At 38.5% G+C, this 16,301-nt stretch overlaps 1 protein-coding gene across 2 annotated transcripts in view; it reads left to right on the forward strand.

Moving 5' to 3' along the window:
• Positions 1-16,301, forward strand: part of LOC309534535 (BEN domain-containing protein 5-like) — a 730,363-nt gene that overhangs the window by 18,734 nt on the left and 695,328 nt on the right. For both annotated transcript variants that reach the window (XM_082226761.1, XM_082226765.1), the window contains exon 3: positions 11,231-11,355. In XM_082226761.1, coding sequence (XP_082082887.1) covers positions 11,231-11,355 — 125 coding nt within the window. The remainder of the gene's footprint in view (positions 1-11,230; positions 11,356-16,301) is intronic.

A 16,301-nucleotide genomic window follows, 5' to 3' on the forward strand; every position in this document is an offset into this window, starting at 1 on the left:
AAGTCTTACATGGCTCAGGACTTCAATGCATTAAGGACTACCTCTCTCCATACAAAACGACCTGGACCTTGCACACAAGTTTGAGGCCCTTCTCAATGTTCCCCCTCCCCAAGGGGCTCCCCATCTATGGAATGCTTGCTGGTGCCATCATTACATGTTTTTAGAAGACAGGCAAAAATGTTCCTGTTTACCCAGGCCTTTCACCATTAAATAATCTATGGCCTGGTAAAGCTGGGGAGTGGGGGCAGAGACTGTTATGCCATTTATTTTTTATGATTTTTAATATGTTTTTTATTATTGTTCTCCATAAAATGTGTTGCACACCACCCTGGGATCACTTGATAAAGGGCAGTATATAAATAAAATTAAGGACCTTTCAAGGATAAATCAGCTGATATCAAATCTCTTATAAAACCAATACATGAATATTAAAGGAATGCAAGGCTCCAAAACTAAGCTTGAGTTTTGAATTGTAGCTGTCAGGCACTAAAGAAGTTGACATGGTGTGTAGTGGTGCTAAGGCCAGAAGGGGTTCAAATTGACTAATGACCTGTCAAGTGATAGGAACATGGCAAAAGATTTTAAAATCTGCATAAGTAGCTTGTGGGAGACTGGCAAGTAATGTTATCCCCATTAGATAATAAATTGTCAAGTGGTTCAATCACAGGTGGCAGGGATAGGAAAACAGCTAGTGAAGCTCTTGACTTCAGTCTCTACCATCATTTGAAAATGGTGATGAGGTTCAGATTCTTTGGGAGCAGCAGTAGAATAAATCCCACAGAGTCAATATTTGGGTCCAAAAGGTGCCTGAACTGGCTCCTCTTCTCTTGGGCTGAAGGATACTAAAGGGGATTGCAGATGTAATCTCAGAGCCTCTGTCTATAATCCTGGAGAACAGGTGAGGTCCCTGCAGACTGGAGGTCCCCCATGATATTCTTGCAAGGAAGCTGGTAAAATGTGGGCTGGACAAGGTAACTGTTAGGTGGAATTGTAGCTGGTTGACTGACTGAACTCAGAGAGTACTCATTAATGGTTCCTAATCATCCTGTAAAAAAGTTACAAGTGGAGTGCTGCAAGGTTCTGTCCTGGGCCTGTTGTTCAATGCCTTTATAAATGATTTGGACGAAGAAATTGAGATGCTCATCAAATTTGCAGATGACACCAAATTGGGAAGAGTATCTAATGCTGCAGAAGACAGATTCAGGATTCAATATAACCTTAACAGATTGGGGAACTGGGCCCAAACTAACAAAATGAATTTCAATAGGGAGAAATGTAGGCAGGAGGAATCAGCTGCACAAATATAAGATTGGGGGCACCTAAGCTTACTAGTAGCAGGTGTGAAAAGGATCTATGGGTCTTAGCAGATCACAAGTTTAACATAAGTCAGCAGTGTGATGCAGCAGGAAAAAAAGCTAATGATATTCTAGACTGCATCAATAAAAGTATAGTGTCCAGATCAAGGGAAGTAAGAAAAGGTAATGGGACCCCTGACCACTACGTCCAGTCACGGACGACTCTGGGGTTGCGGCGCTCATCTCACTTTATTGGCTGAGGGAGCTGGCGTACAGCTTCCAGGTCATGTGGCCAGCATAACTAAGCTGCTTCTGGCGAACCAGAGCAGTGCACGGAAATGCCGTTTACCTTCCCGCCGGAGCAGTACCATTTTATCTACTTGCACTTTGATGTGCTTTCGAACTGCTAGATTTGCAGGAGCAGGGACCAAGCAATGGGAGCTCACCCCATCGCGGGGATTCGAACCACCGACCACCTGATCGGCAAGCCCTAGGCTCTGTGGTTTAACCCACAGTGCCACCCACGTCCCTAAGGGAAGTAATAGTCCTGCTCTGTTCTGCCTTGGTCAGACCACACTTGGAATACTGTGTCCAGTTCTGAGCACCACAGTTTAAGAAGGATATTGACTGACTGGAACATGTGCAGAGGACAGCAACCAAGATGATCAAGGGTATGGAAACCAATTGAAGGAGCTGGGTATGTTTAGATTGGAAAAGAGGAGACTGACAGAAGATATGATAGCCATCTTCAAATATCTTAAGGGCTGCCACATGGAAGATGAAGCAAGCTTGTTTTCTCCTGCTCTGGAGGATAGGACTCGAACCAGTGGATTCAAGTTACAGGAAAAGGAGATTCCCACTAAAAATCAGGAAGAACTTTCTGACAGTAAGAGCTGTTGGATAGTGGAACAGACTCCCTCAGAAGGTTGTGGACTCTCCTTCGTTGGAGGTTTTTAAGCAGATCCAACCTCTGCTTAAAAACCTCCAGTGGTTCTCGGCTCAAGTGATGGGGCTAGGCAAGGAGACACAGACATTCTTGTGGGTGGACTGGGTCTACTTGCATCCTTGGATATTTCTGATGGGGATCATCCCATCTTGCAAGTTGAAATGCTTGCACTGACAGATCAATTGCCATTGCACTACATTAAACTTCTCCCAATGGGTTCTGCTTCCAACTAAATACAGCTATGGGATGTTTTATAAGTATTAATGTGAGCTTTACATGTATTTTATGACTTATTGCTATTATATGCTTTGTTCCATGGTCAGTGCAATTAAATAAAAATAAAATGTAAATTAATTTTGACTTTGCTTTGCTAAAGTTCATAGTACTACTTTTTTAAAAAATAATTTTTATTAACCAGCCAATCAAATCAAATTAAATCACATCACATAAATTCCGAATTACAAAGCCGAATTTTAAATTTTGTTGGGGGGACCCATATTTCAAGATCCGAAGGGGGATTCTGATCATCTTCTTGCTACTGCATTAATGTCCAAATCAGACCAAATCAGTCCAAACAGAGTTCATAATTCTATCCAGTCTTATCTTGCTGTTTCCACATCACATCTCGTTCATATATTTTCTCTTTTTTCTTTATGATCTCTTCTGATAGTCTCCTTAAGCCGATAAACACCAATATTACTCCTGTGTGAATTTTTCCGTTCTTCCAATCCTCAAATCGAGATGGTTTCCATATATCATCGCCTTCATAGATAACATCGCTCTTTCCATCATTAATCTCACAAAACTGTCGCTCTTAAGTCCCTCTGAGGAGTTCCACCCACAATATAAAAGCAGCTCTATTTCTCTATTTCTCCTCCCAGACCCAAGACCTCCAACAGAACTTCCCAATATGGCGACGGCATTTTTAACTGCGTCATTCCAAAGCTCTTATACATTCCACGCTCTTCTTAAAACATGCTTTGGTTCGAAGGTTTATCTCCACACAGCCTTAAATCCACAGCTTAAGTTCTTAAAACGACATTTCTGACTCGTGAGGGGAGGGGATTCTTGTTTAATCACATAAGGAAAGAAAGGAAAGTTTCCCCCCCTCCCCATCAGTCATTTGCCATACCGTATCTTGGCGTATCTTCTCATGATTTATTCTTGTCTTGTTTTATCAGAGATCTCTTCTGTTAGCAGTCTTTACTCCCCCTCCTTCCTTGAAATATGTGCATTCCTTCATCCAAATTGTTTCTTTTGAAGTTCTTGCAGCTAGTGGCGCGGATCAGGGATGGCGTCCAGGAGTGCCGGAATCCCACAGGAGGGCTTTGTGCCTAGTGCCCCCATCCCCACAAATTCGGGGGTGGTATAGGGCACAGCAGGCAAGGGCAGTCCCCCCACCATCCTGGGAGGAGTAGGAAGGCTAATTACTCCCATCATAGCCTCCAAATTACCTTGTGTGGGTCGGAGAGCTGTTATTGTCAGCCATCTTCCGATGCGCCCCCTAGTGGCCCCCCATAATACTACTTTCATAGCCTTTTGCCTTACTGTGTTGTCCTTGGTGCTGAAGTTGCTTTTGCATCTAAACAGCAAATTGTATTTATAGGGCTATAGAATATGAGATAAATCTAGCCGGTCAAAGAGATTGGAAAGGAAGGTGGAGGTTACATAATTTTTTAAAAATTGATTATGACTACTAGGCTTCGATTCTAAGCCTTGTGTATTTTTGGACTGTTTGCAGATCTGTATATGAAGCTACTTCTGTTTTGATATATGACCTTGCTTGTATAGATTGTAGATCAGATTTTTTTTTCTCATTTAGTACAACAGCAACTAATTATGAGAATGACAATGTGTCTTTCATTATTTTAAAGCAGTCACTGAATTACAAAAAAAGAAGGTTTAAATTAAAGTGAACTTTACTAAGGCAATTTTGCTGCGAAAGTGATACATTCAATGTGGAAGCGAGACAGAATTTCACTTTTCTCCTTTCATGATATGAACACAGTTTTCTAAGACTGGCATTTCTTTCTTTCTTTTCTTTTCTGTATTTTAACCTTTCATGCTAATGTGGACTGGATGGTAGACCAATGATTTTTTTTCCTATGGAACTGTTTTGACATTCTTAGTATTTTTGTAAATATCAAAGAAAGGACAAAAACTGCAATTTTATTGCATTAATATTAATAATAATTTATCTGCCAGGAAAACATTTAAATATCACTTGACATTTACAGAGAAAGATTAATGTTTAATTTGCCACAAACCCTGAAATACATTGAAATAAAAGAAACTGCTTCTGTATTTGGTAAAAGGAAATAACAGAAAAAAGCTAGTCACTTGAAAATAGTCTAATCAGAAGGGAGGACCAAAATATCTTTCAAAATGTCAGTATTTTAAAAGTATATGGGTGGGATGGAGGGAAAGAGGATCTCACTAATGTGATAAGCATTTAGAAATAATGAAAAATATCACATAAGAAGACCAAAGGGGATACAACTAAGGAAATAAATTGTAAATATGATCTATTATGTAAAGAAACCAGCCAAATGTGACTATTCCAATGCCATATGATATTTTAAACTACAATGCAATATATCAAGCATCCAAACAAATTTAGCAACACCAGCAAGAAAATATTCCATTATAAACTCCTGGAACAGAGACTAGGGTGCAAATAAAAAGAAGGGTCCCTTATGCGTCTGTTATTTAGTCTGTGCTATGACACTCCACCCCTAGGTCACCTCATCAAATCCCATGGCTCTCTGTACCACCTGATACTTGGTACGCCCAGAACTTTAGTCTAATCCAGTTCTGTGTCTCTAGCTGCCTATTGGATAATTTTCCTTAGATATTTCATCACTTTGTCAAGTTCACTATGTTCAACAATGAAATTCTTATCTTTTCTCCCAAGCCTCCCTTCTCTGTATACTCTGTGTATCAATTAATATCATGACCCACTCTGCTAAACATGCACAAAGTCTTGGCTTTGCCCACAGTTCCTTTCTCTTCTTTGTTCGTTATATTCATATAGTCATGTCACATCTTCCTTTTCAGCACTGCAAAAATACAGCCTCATGCACATGTCATCTTTGACATTGACTGGTGTCCTTCTGCTTTCTTCAGAGGAAGCTTGTCAAATGGTTAATGGGTGCCCCCATGTCCTGTGCACACCCAGCCAAGGAAGGCAAATGGCAGATAGTTAATTCTTTCTTGACAAAAACATGCACACCTATACAGCAGCTTCTAAGGTCTACCACATACGTACACAATTTTAATGTCTATGTAGCTGTTTTCCAGGTTTGTGCCTGCTAGAGCAGTTGAAACAACAGTGGGACCCTGCCCCCCTGCCCCAGGCTTCTGTACCCTTGTCTGATGGAGTGCACACATGCAGCCTGAGACTTCTGCACAGAAATCATTGCTGTGCTTCCCTCTTCAAGCCCCTCCTGGTTCTAAGAAACAACTGTCATGATCCATTCCAGATAAGGAAGACACTCATCTAATAGTTAACTCTTCATTAGCAAGAGGAACACTGTAGCTTCCATGGTGCTCTGGATATACACACTCACATGCTTCTAGCCTGAATGCAGCTGTCCACAGGTCTGGGCCCCATGAAGCAGTTGCAGCAACAGTGTGGACCACCTCCCCTCCTCTGGCTTATATACCCTTCTCTGACAGGTTGCGTGCCCACAACCTGAGACTTATCCTGCATTGAAGTCATCCATGCTCTTCCCTTTTCCAGTCCTTCCTGTTTCTAGGAGACAATGGGGTGAGTGAAAATCTACTGACCCTCGCCTGAACCATCCCTTCTTCCTCTGCCACATTCTATGTGCCTTCTTCTGCCTCAGACTACCCTGATTCTCTCTCCTTCCCCAGGCTCTTGTCTTGTGGGTTGTATGACACCCCATAAATCACTGGTCCCCTCTCCTGCGTCACTCCCCTGGTCCCCTGCCTCCACCACACACTCTTTAGAACCCTGCCAGCCCCTGACAACAGTGGGGCTGGATACAGTTGAGATTTGACCGGCCTGCCCCTCACCTGAACGGCCTCTTCCTCTGCTTCCAACCTACCCTGTGCCCCTAGCTCCATCTTTGACTGCTTGACCTTTTCCCTTCCCTTCCCTGTCCCCTTCCCCAAGGGCATAAAATGGGAAAGCAGGAATGGTGGGAGGCATGTTGAATGTCAGGGATGAGGGGGTAGTCCTACCCCTACTTTGATGGTTGGGGTGAATGAGTAGTAGAGCTAAATCAGGGACCAAAAAGACAAATGAACTGGCAGCTGCTTTGCTTTCCTTGGTTGCTGCAGCCACAATTCTGTGGATCCATCCTTTCACATGTTTAATTTCCATCTGTAAGGATCATGGGCAGTGGGAACAGGGCTCCAGGAGGTAGTTGATGGTTTGGAGAGCTGGCAGAGAGAATGGGCTACCCCATTCATATAAAAGTCAGGGAGCCACATTCTTTTTTAAAAGTACCTCATTTATAATTCTCATCAAACAGTAAGAACAATAGGAGTGTAAGATAAAAACCAAGGGCCTTCAGCCATTTTCTCCAAAGGCCTGTGAAAACAGATAAACTTTAATTTGACAGAATACCCAAATTATAGTTGCTCCCTATACCTTCTGGCTGGGTGCCACAATTTTATTCATTCATTTATATAACAAATATAGTGCCTATAGTGAAAATCTTCAAGCAATTTCCAAGAAAACAGTCTGTTTTATCACACAATTGCAGCATTTGGAACAACTGGTCCCTTTTTTCAGCAACTTAGATGCATGTTCTGTGAATACTTACTAATGTTTCCCCTCCCTTTTGTAGGAGTGTTGGTGGTGAAGCAGTTAGGCTTTTACTAGGAAAACAACACTTTGTAGGACCCCAGAGGGGGAAACAAAGTGGGATAGGAGCTTTTAGATGTTGACTTTCAAGATTTTGTCTCCATTACAAACTTGGCTGTACTTGGTTCATAAGAATGTTTTGTGACTTAAGAGCAACAGAAAGCTCCAAATATACTCTATGCATCTCAAGAGAGCATGGTGATAATGGTGACAGTATCTGCATCCCCCATAGGGGACAATGCCATCTACTTACGTACACCAAGAATAGCTTTTTTTTTTGTACAGATGCTTTCTGAATAGTGGTGTATATAGTGAATATGATTTTTTTAAAAAGTTGTATTCCTTTTTATAATTTTGTTGTCTGAAAAAATGAATTTGACTGCTTCCCATCACCGTATTTTTCTTTTTTCTCGAGTAAAAAAATGAAATGTGTCACATGGTTCTCTGGGAAAAAAATTATAAAGACTTTTTTTGAGAAGTTTCCGCTTTCACTTAGAATATAATCTATATAATTGCTTCATTTTATCACCTCAGTTTTGTTATCTTTTCAGTAGCATTCAGCTGATGGCCCATTCTAGAATGAATATTAAAGTTCAATGCTTTTTAAAAAAGTTTATTTGAAAACATAGATTAATTCTGCTTGGCTATCTTGAGCACAATTTCAGACTCCGAGCTCTGTAAATGATGTATGTATTATGCAATTCTGCACATTTGTTCCCAGGTGGTTTTTATTTAAGGGTTTTGTATAGATTGAAATGCAGCTGCAAGTGTATTAATGATTTTCTATTGCCATCTTGTCCAGATTTTTATTGTTCAGATGAAAAATAGTATTTTGAGGCCTGGCAATGTATTGACAAAAACAGAGGAGTACTTTATATATTTCTTTTGAAAAACTACTCAAAATTGCCTTGGCTACTTCTATTCACGTGTATTTTAAAGAATGGATTAACTGTGAGCTTTCAGTTAAGGTTTAATTCTTTTTTCTTCTGTTCACCATGGTGCTCACTTTTCTCTATTTAGTCAAACCAGAATTATATTCCTGCAAGCAAGGCACACAATAGCCAAATGTTCTAGGTGCAAAAGAGGGCATCTGACCTTTTGTTACTAAGCTTTGACAGGTGCAACCTATTTTTGTCCAAATGGTGTTAATTTGCGTGTGCAAATTCATCTCCTGAAATTTGTATTCTGTATAGCAACCACAGGGGAATTGATCATAATCATGAATAGTGTAATGGACAGCTGAGAGAGATAATTACTGATATTTCAACACATTCATGCCTGCAAGTTGGATTTTTGAGTACACTCCTGTTTTCATTGCTTGTTAAGGAAGCTGAAGTTAGTTATTCATTGCTGGACAAAAAAAATGGTGTCTGCAAAAGTTCATGTGCAAGGAATAGCACATTGTTACAAATTAGTTTCCTTTACCATTTCTGGCAAACTCATTACAAAGTAATCGTGACCTGTGTTGAAGTGCACTTCCTCTGGGACCAATAACTGTAAATAAGCAGGGCTGCAAGCTGGCTGATAAGTTGTTGTTCTGAAGATAACAGTCCTTTTTAGCAGTGTGTTTGACCTTTTTCCTTTATATTGCCTGAGGCTTGTCAAAGACCCTCAAGGTCTATTTTTCATCTTAAAATTCTCTGTAGAAAAGCACAATGTGTGGTTTAAGAAGATTTTAGGATTGCTTAACATATCTGTGTTTTCTTGCATTTTTATAATAATTGTTGGCATACTTAAAAACTCCAGCTAGCATTTACTGGAACAGGATTTCTTTTGTCCTGAAATGCAGCCTTTCTTATTGATCTAGAATGCACCCTGTTTTAGTATTTAATGAAGAGTTAAGTTCATATGGTAGGTTAAATAAAGTGGTAGTAATCGTGTGTGTGTGTGTGTATTCCTAGTGACATTCATCTTTAGAATTAGTTTACAGTGTTTGTATTTTAAATATGTTACAGAACATTATTCTGAGGAAGTTGTTCTTTTGAATTCCAATATGATCTGACCTAATCCACACCTCAGAGACTAATGTGCAAATCAGAGTGCAGTTATCCCTCATATTTCACATTTTCCAGAATTTTGTAGTGCAGTTATTGACTCAAAAAGTACCCAAATGCATATGAAATGCATATTATATGATAAAATACATTTAGAAATGTAAGAAATGTTCTTAAATATTTATTTAGACACAGACTTGTATGCAGTTAGGAGTAAAGTTGAACTTAGTCCTAAGTAAATATGCATAAAATAGTACTATAAATTATTAATCTCTTATTGCAGAACAGATTGATTTCTTTTTTCAAAAAAATTCTCCTCAATACAATAGACATATGGAATAAAATATTAATCTTTTAATACACATATAGTTTCTGTTCAATAGTTTTTGATGTATTTCAGTAAAATAACTGTATTTTATTCTGTTCCGGGTACCAATTTTTTTTACAATTCTTTTAAAATTAAAAGATGAAAATTAAAACATAGTTTTAAAAATCCCACTATATGCTAAACAAGATTTTATTTAAAAACTACTTTCTAACTTTATATCATAAGCTTAGTATAGGTATTCGTGATCCTTTCAGTTAATTAATCTAAAGTTATTGGCCACTCTATTTCTGCCACCAGCAGAATGATTCTTTATTACGGGTGATGTTTATGGGCGCAGCCAAGGCAGGACAGGGGGCAATCAAGTAAAACAACAAACAAACTTTACTGAGGTTCTGCCCCGCAACATAAAACCTGCCCCCCCAACATAAATCCTGGCTATACCCATGGCAATGTGCTGAACTTTGTCATTACTTTTCTTTTGAATATGAATTTACCTAACATAATGCTCAGATGTACTACAAATTAAATGTCATTTCCTTCAAAAGTAGTTCTGCTTGCCCAGAATGTAAGACAAGGTTCTGCATGTATACAGAATTTGCTTTTAGTTCATCTATCTTGTCCAGCTCTTGGACAGTAATAATAGTCTAAGCAAAACTAAGCACCAAATGATACTTTTATGACTGCGAAAATGTGAGTCAAATCCAGAGAAGAAGGAAGAAGGATCTGTGCAATCCTTGACCTTGTCTTGCCAATCATTGGGAAGTTTTATAATCCAAGTATGCCTTTGCTTATGTGAAGATGGAATAATTTTTAAAACCTTGTAGCTGACATGACATCTAAAGCTTTCCTCCCACAAGCCACCATGTTAAATGCCAAGTAGCTAACTATTTCAAGTGGTATTGGAATTGGAATTGCTGACCCAATTCTAAATCAGACTATGGGGAATTTCATTACAATTTATTATTGGGCATTCTGGAAACATGAGGCACAAATGGTAGTTTATTATTATGCTTAATTTTTTTACCATATGTCAGAAAGAGATGGTGCCCCAAGGATCCAAGCCTTCACGTTTTGTTCTGTTAGTGGCATGTCCAGCCAAGGGAGGTGGATGTCCTTTGCTCAAGAGAGTAGACCAGAAATAGCCCCAACTTTTGTTCACACCTACGCTCTGCCTTTCTTTCATATTCAAATCCAAACAGTGGCACTCCTGCCATTATCAAGAGTGAATTTACTCTACCTATTCATTACTTGAAGGAGACTCAGCAGGAATTCCCAAAGGGGAGGGGACAAGGAGGTTACCAGGGTATAAGTGACCAATCACAGGGAGTGGCCCTGGGCGAACGCTTTGCTGCAGAGTCATGCTCAGCCCCACCCCCCAATACCCCAAAGGATGGGGGAGAAGTACACCCAATCCTTGGCTAGAAAACTGCTATGTGAAGCAGCTGACATGGCTAGGAGGTGCTCCCCTGTATACAATGAATAAACTCGTCTGCCCTCGCTTATTAATTGGCTCTTGATTTGCTGGTCTTATATTTCAATAAATATAACCATTCTGCCAATATGTTGGCTCTAGAGGCTTCTTCAGGAATGTGTGGACTGTCCTGAGTAAGGTATTGTGAACATTGTTATATCGTAAACAGCTCATCTGGAAAGACAAAAACACTTTATTTTTTTAGAAATGAAATATGCTCACAGCCAACAGTTGTGGGTTAGAATTTTCCATATAACTTTATTGAGTCTTTTGGTAGAATATTTCTCTAAGAGAGGTATCACTGATCAAAGGGCTTTTCTGGAATGTGTTAACATAGCATTCTGTTTTATAATTTTTTTAAGGTAACCTTGGACGTGTGGACTATATTACTGAATTTGAGTACGACCTGTTTATCAGACCAGATACATGTAATCCCCGTTTTCGAGTCTGGTTCAATTTCACAGTTGAAAATGTGAAAGAATCTCAGGTAAGTGCAATTTAAATGAGAATGAAGTAAACTTTTGCTTGACAACCAGAAATGTTCTGAATATTTAGATAGCTCTTATTTTCTGGCTGCTCTGTAGCTGAATTAGAGATGGCCTGTACTATATTGTTGCTATTTAGACATGTTAATTTGACAAGAAACTTGTTTCCCAGGTGGTAAAATGTGTCTCTCTCATATATCCTGGGCTGAGTAAGATATTTGGCTAAAAGATACCTTAAACTGGGTCTGAAGATCTCATGCTATGGTTACTGCTAATCTGTCACTCCTAGCTGCTTGCCTCAAACCAGTGTACCTGCTGTCTAGGAGATAAGTTAACTGATCTACTTTTAAACCAGTTTTTCCTAATTATACTTCTGTCTGTTGGTAACTAGCTTGTTGTACTCCAATACACATTATAATGGGTTCCTTTTATGGTTCACCTCTTATCTCTGCCTTGGTTGTCCCCTAACGAACAGATATGTGAATTCACAAACAGCCAAAGTACATGGGCTGTACTCAGTTCCTTTGTGGGCGTGTTTGTGCTTGCCTCCAAGAGAGTTTTCATTTTGCTATGTTTAAGATTTAAGACACCATTTTAGCAGAGCACCTAGTTGAGCACTTTGCCGTTTGTTATTGAGCACAGATGAAATGTCATCTTGGTAAAAAATTCCAGTAATGTTTTTAGAAAGAAACTATAAACAATTCACATATGGATGCCTTTGTGAACTTTTTTAATAATGTTTTCTTTTTGTACAGTTACTGGTTGTTTTAGCTTGGGGGTTTTTTTATTAAAAAAAAACCCCAATATTTTAATAGAAAGACACCATTTTCCTTAAGCTTCCAAGAAGTGTAAGACTATCCTTGCACAAATTCTTGTGAAAGATCAGTTGCATGTGGACAACCTTGCCTTCATGCTCATCTAGTAGCTATACATTATAGAAAGTGTTTCTGTGGTTAGTGGTGGAGGCAGATCATAGGGCACATGAGTTAAGGTTAAGAAATGTCTCCTTGGACTGCACAAGAGCCAAATGATTAATCACAATGTTGGCAAGACAACTTATAAAATGTTTTGTTCCCGATGGACAACTAATTGTAAGGGGCAAAAATGGGAGAAAGATGTTTGATTAGAGAACAAGAGCAACACAGTGTGATAGCATAAATAAAACCCAGGAAAATGTGACAGATCTTAAATATTGTCATCTGCTTAGCTTGTAGAGGTCCTTCAGTTGGGAAAAATTCCTCCCTGGCCCTGAATGCGTCAACCATAAAACCATAGCAAAGTCAAGCAAAGCACAGCACAAGTAAAAGGGGCGCCAACCATGAGATAAGGGAGGGTGGAAGATCCTAAAAGCCCATTGCGGTCCCTACCAAAGGTCAGGGCAATTTTTATGCCCAGGGAGCAGACCTGAATGAAGTCTTCTAGGAGTCTTTGTCAGACCTGCCCCCAGGCTCCACCCCTTCACCCACCTATGATTGGCTAGTTGTGCCCAGTGGGCAAATTTGAATCTAATAGCTGGTGGGAGAGGTTGTTGCTTCTCCCATCAGCTGTTGGAGCCTGGGACTGAAGAGCCTGGGACCACTAGATGGCAGTGGGGCTGTGCCAGGCCATATATACCACTTCACCTTCAAGCAGGTGAGTGGATGTTGTCCAGATTTAACCCAGTGATACTACTTTGCTTTTATTCCACAGTTCTTTCCTTAATGTACATTTTGTCAGTACTAATATGGCCTAGCTGTTTACAATATGTAGTTCTGTATACATGAATGTCTGTGCATGATTTTGTATCATTATGTCTTGCCTGAAAAAATCCCATAACTAAAATAACATTTTAATGGAAGAATTATTTAATAATAATTCCTCTTTTATATGACTATCCTATGTTACAAGAAAAAAATCATGAAATGTGTTATCAAAATTTGTGGTGCTGCATAGATGATTGGTCCCATTCCCCTGTTTTGTTCCTTAGTCAACAATGATGAGATTGTAAAGCCATGAGATGATTGGGAACCTGTCTCAATGAGCACCAAGATCTCATGTAGAGATACAATATATATCTAGAGTTCACAGGATATTTGTTTTCATGGTTGTATACATGAAAAAGAATGGGTTCACTATTAACTTTGACTTGTGAGGTCTGTTTTTTATAATATGTCTTCCTGCAATCTGCTTTTTTTATCTTTCAAATTTCCGTTAAAATGAGTCCTACATGAATATAATGAAATCTTAAGCATCTCTCAGACTGGGCACCACCAGACACTGCAACCTTAGTGTATTAAATAAATGCTACAAATTGTTGTATCAAATGGATATGGTGTGTTTTTTATTAACTATATTGTGTCATATAAGAAACATATTGTAAAAGTCTCTTTGGTGTATTCTGAACAGGTTGTAAAATCATTTTAAGTGATTTATTTAAGATTATAAAATATAATTGCACCTTCTTCATAACCCCTCCTTAATGGCATTAGAACTGCAGTCCAGTTCATAGTTAAGCATGTTTAAATGTCATTATTTCAGTGTAGTAGGTCTTGATTAACTTGATATAACATATTTACGATAAACTAGCTTATTGATGTTACATTTATTATTGTTATTGAAGTGGCACAGAGAAGAATGTAAAGAAAGCAAACTATGTTTTCAATATCATTAATCCACCTGTGATACCCGTATACAATTGTATGGTCTGCTACAGTGATTTGATGAGATTCTATCATGAAGAGTTTGCAGTCCTTTGACAAGGATAGTTTTGCATAGATTTTTGTTTGTTGCAAAGGGCTAAACTCCACAAGATCCCTTTACAACTCCAAGTCTATAATTGTTTAATTGCAAAATTAAACCTACAAAGAGATTACTTAAAAGAAAAACATTTTCACAAATATACTGCCCTGGGTTTTAACATAAGGAAGTTTCCTGCCCCCTCCTCCCCTCTGCATCTTATTTGTGCCCTTGAAACAGCTGGTAAACAAAGGTCTCTGTGCCTAAACTGACTTTTACAGTTATTCCTGGTGTGGCTAGAGAAAAGCGTTTCTCCCTCTCCCACAACAGTAGAACATGTGGACATCCAGTGAAGCAGAATGTTAGAAGACCTGAGACGGTCAATCCAGAGCATCATCTACTCTGATTGCCCATCACCAGCATGTGTCCTGACAGATTGCTCTAGATTTGTTTGCTTTGTTTTCTTACCAAAAATTTAAGCTGTTTCAAGCTGAAATTGAAAAGTGTTTGGGAATAGTTTCTGTATATTACATTCCCATATTATGAAAAACTGTCCTTTTATTACGTCTCAACACTGGAGGATGGACAAACAAACAAACGAATGAATGTAATTAGGTATTCATTATGAGCAGTTTTGTCCCTTGTAACCTTCTATTCCTGAATTGATAAATGTTGTATATGATTGCATTATTTGTTTGCTACTCTGTGTGAAATGTAAATTAAATGCAGAATGAAGCAGTGATATCTAAGAATCTTAGAGATGCCTCATATTTTATATAGAAATATCAGTTCCATACACCATTGTTGTAAAATGAGTAACCTTGCAGTTGTGGAAACTTTTGCCTATTAATATTCTTCCAAGTAGGATCCTTTCAAGTAGAGACATTTCTTTTGAATCATTACAATGTAATGCATAGTAAGCATTTTATGTAATGCTTCCTTAACATGTTCCAGCTTTTAGAATATAATTAATAGATAAAATTGTGTTGAATTTATACACTTAATTTCTGTCTATGAAACCACCTTAGTTGCCAATTTTTTGAAATTACAGCAAGCATATTCATACTTTTGATTGTTACACTGATGTTTCTTGAGTAGAATCTAAATAGCCAGGTGTGTTTACTTACTTAATATGATGACATCTGTCAATCAGAATGTCAAAATTCTAAATAGTACAAACAAGAAGGATGCTTTGTTGTAATTATCATTATATTAGTGATGTGACACATTTAGTTTTGCTTCTATTTAGGAACTTATTTGTAGCATGCTTTTCAAGTCACACTTGTTTTTGGCAACTGGCAGACCTCAGGACAAATCCAGCATACAGAAAATACTGCTACAATATCCCACTTTAAGTATTCACAATTTCTCTTTCTCTTTTCTTACTACTTCTCTCATATTCTTCTTTCTAGGGGTTTAGTACCACCTATATATGAGTTTTAGAGTCTTAATAATGGCTAAAGTTTTCTGAAGCACTGACCTTAACTATGGTTAATTCTAACCAAGCTTCATTATTATTCAGAGTTTGAAATCATGTTTGAAGAATAGAGAGTGGGAGTATGTAGCTATTACCCGTAAGTGCCTTACATTCACTTTCGATCAGAGGACAATTTTTAGTGGTGGGGAACCTTTCCTTTCCTTTCCTTTCCTTTCCTTTCCTTTCCTTTCCTTTCCTTTCCTTTCCTTTCCCCCCTTGAATCTGCATTCGACTTTGGACAAGTCTCTGCGAGCTGGGAGCCAGCAGTGAGTAGAAGTGGGGCATATTCCAGGGGAAATTGCCTTGTGGGCCAAATTAGGACCCATACTAAGCTTAATTTGTCGCACTGGCCAAAGTTTTCTACACTTAGCAGATACATCTGCTGGGTCAAAAGTCCTTGCAATCATGGAAGGGCACCATTTGGATACAAGTTAGTGACTTCTTTTTGGGGTACAGCCCTCAGAATAGGTTGTCTATTTATCAGTATAATTTTCAGTTCCCAAATGTATAATATTACTTATGAAATATTTAGTTTATATAAAATGTAAAGTTTCTTACCATTTTAGAAGGATAACGGCTATCATGAATATATATATGCATTATTCTTATGCTGTAATACACTTTCAAGTAACACCTCTCCTAATGTACATATAGTCACAATATTCTAACTTTAAAATAACGTGGAGAAGCTTTCCCCTTTTTGGTAAATTGCAAGGGCTTATACAAAAGGGATGTATTTTATTGCAGAAAACTTAA

Source organism: Podarcis vaucheri (genome assembly GCF_965113315.1).
Source record: "Podarcis vaucheri genome assembly, chromosome: 6".
Lineage (NCBI taxonomy): Eukaryota > Metazoa > Chordata > Lepidosauria > Squamata > Lacertidae > Podarcis > Podarcis vaucheri.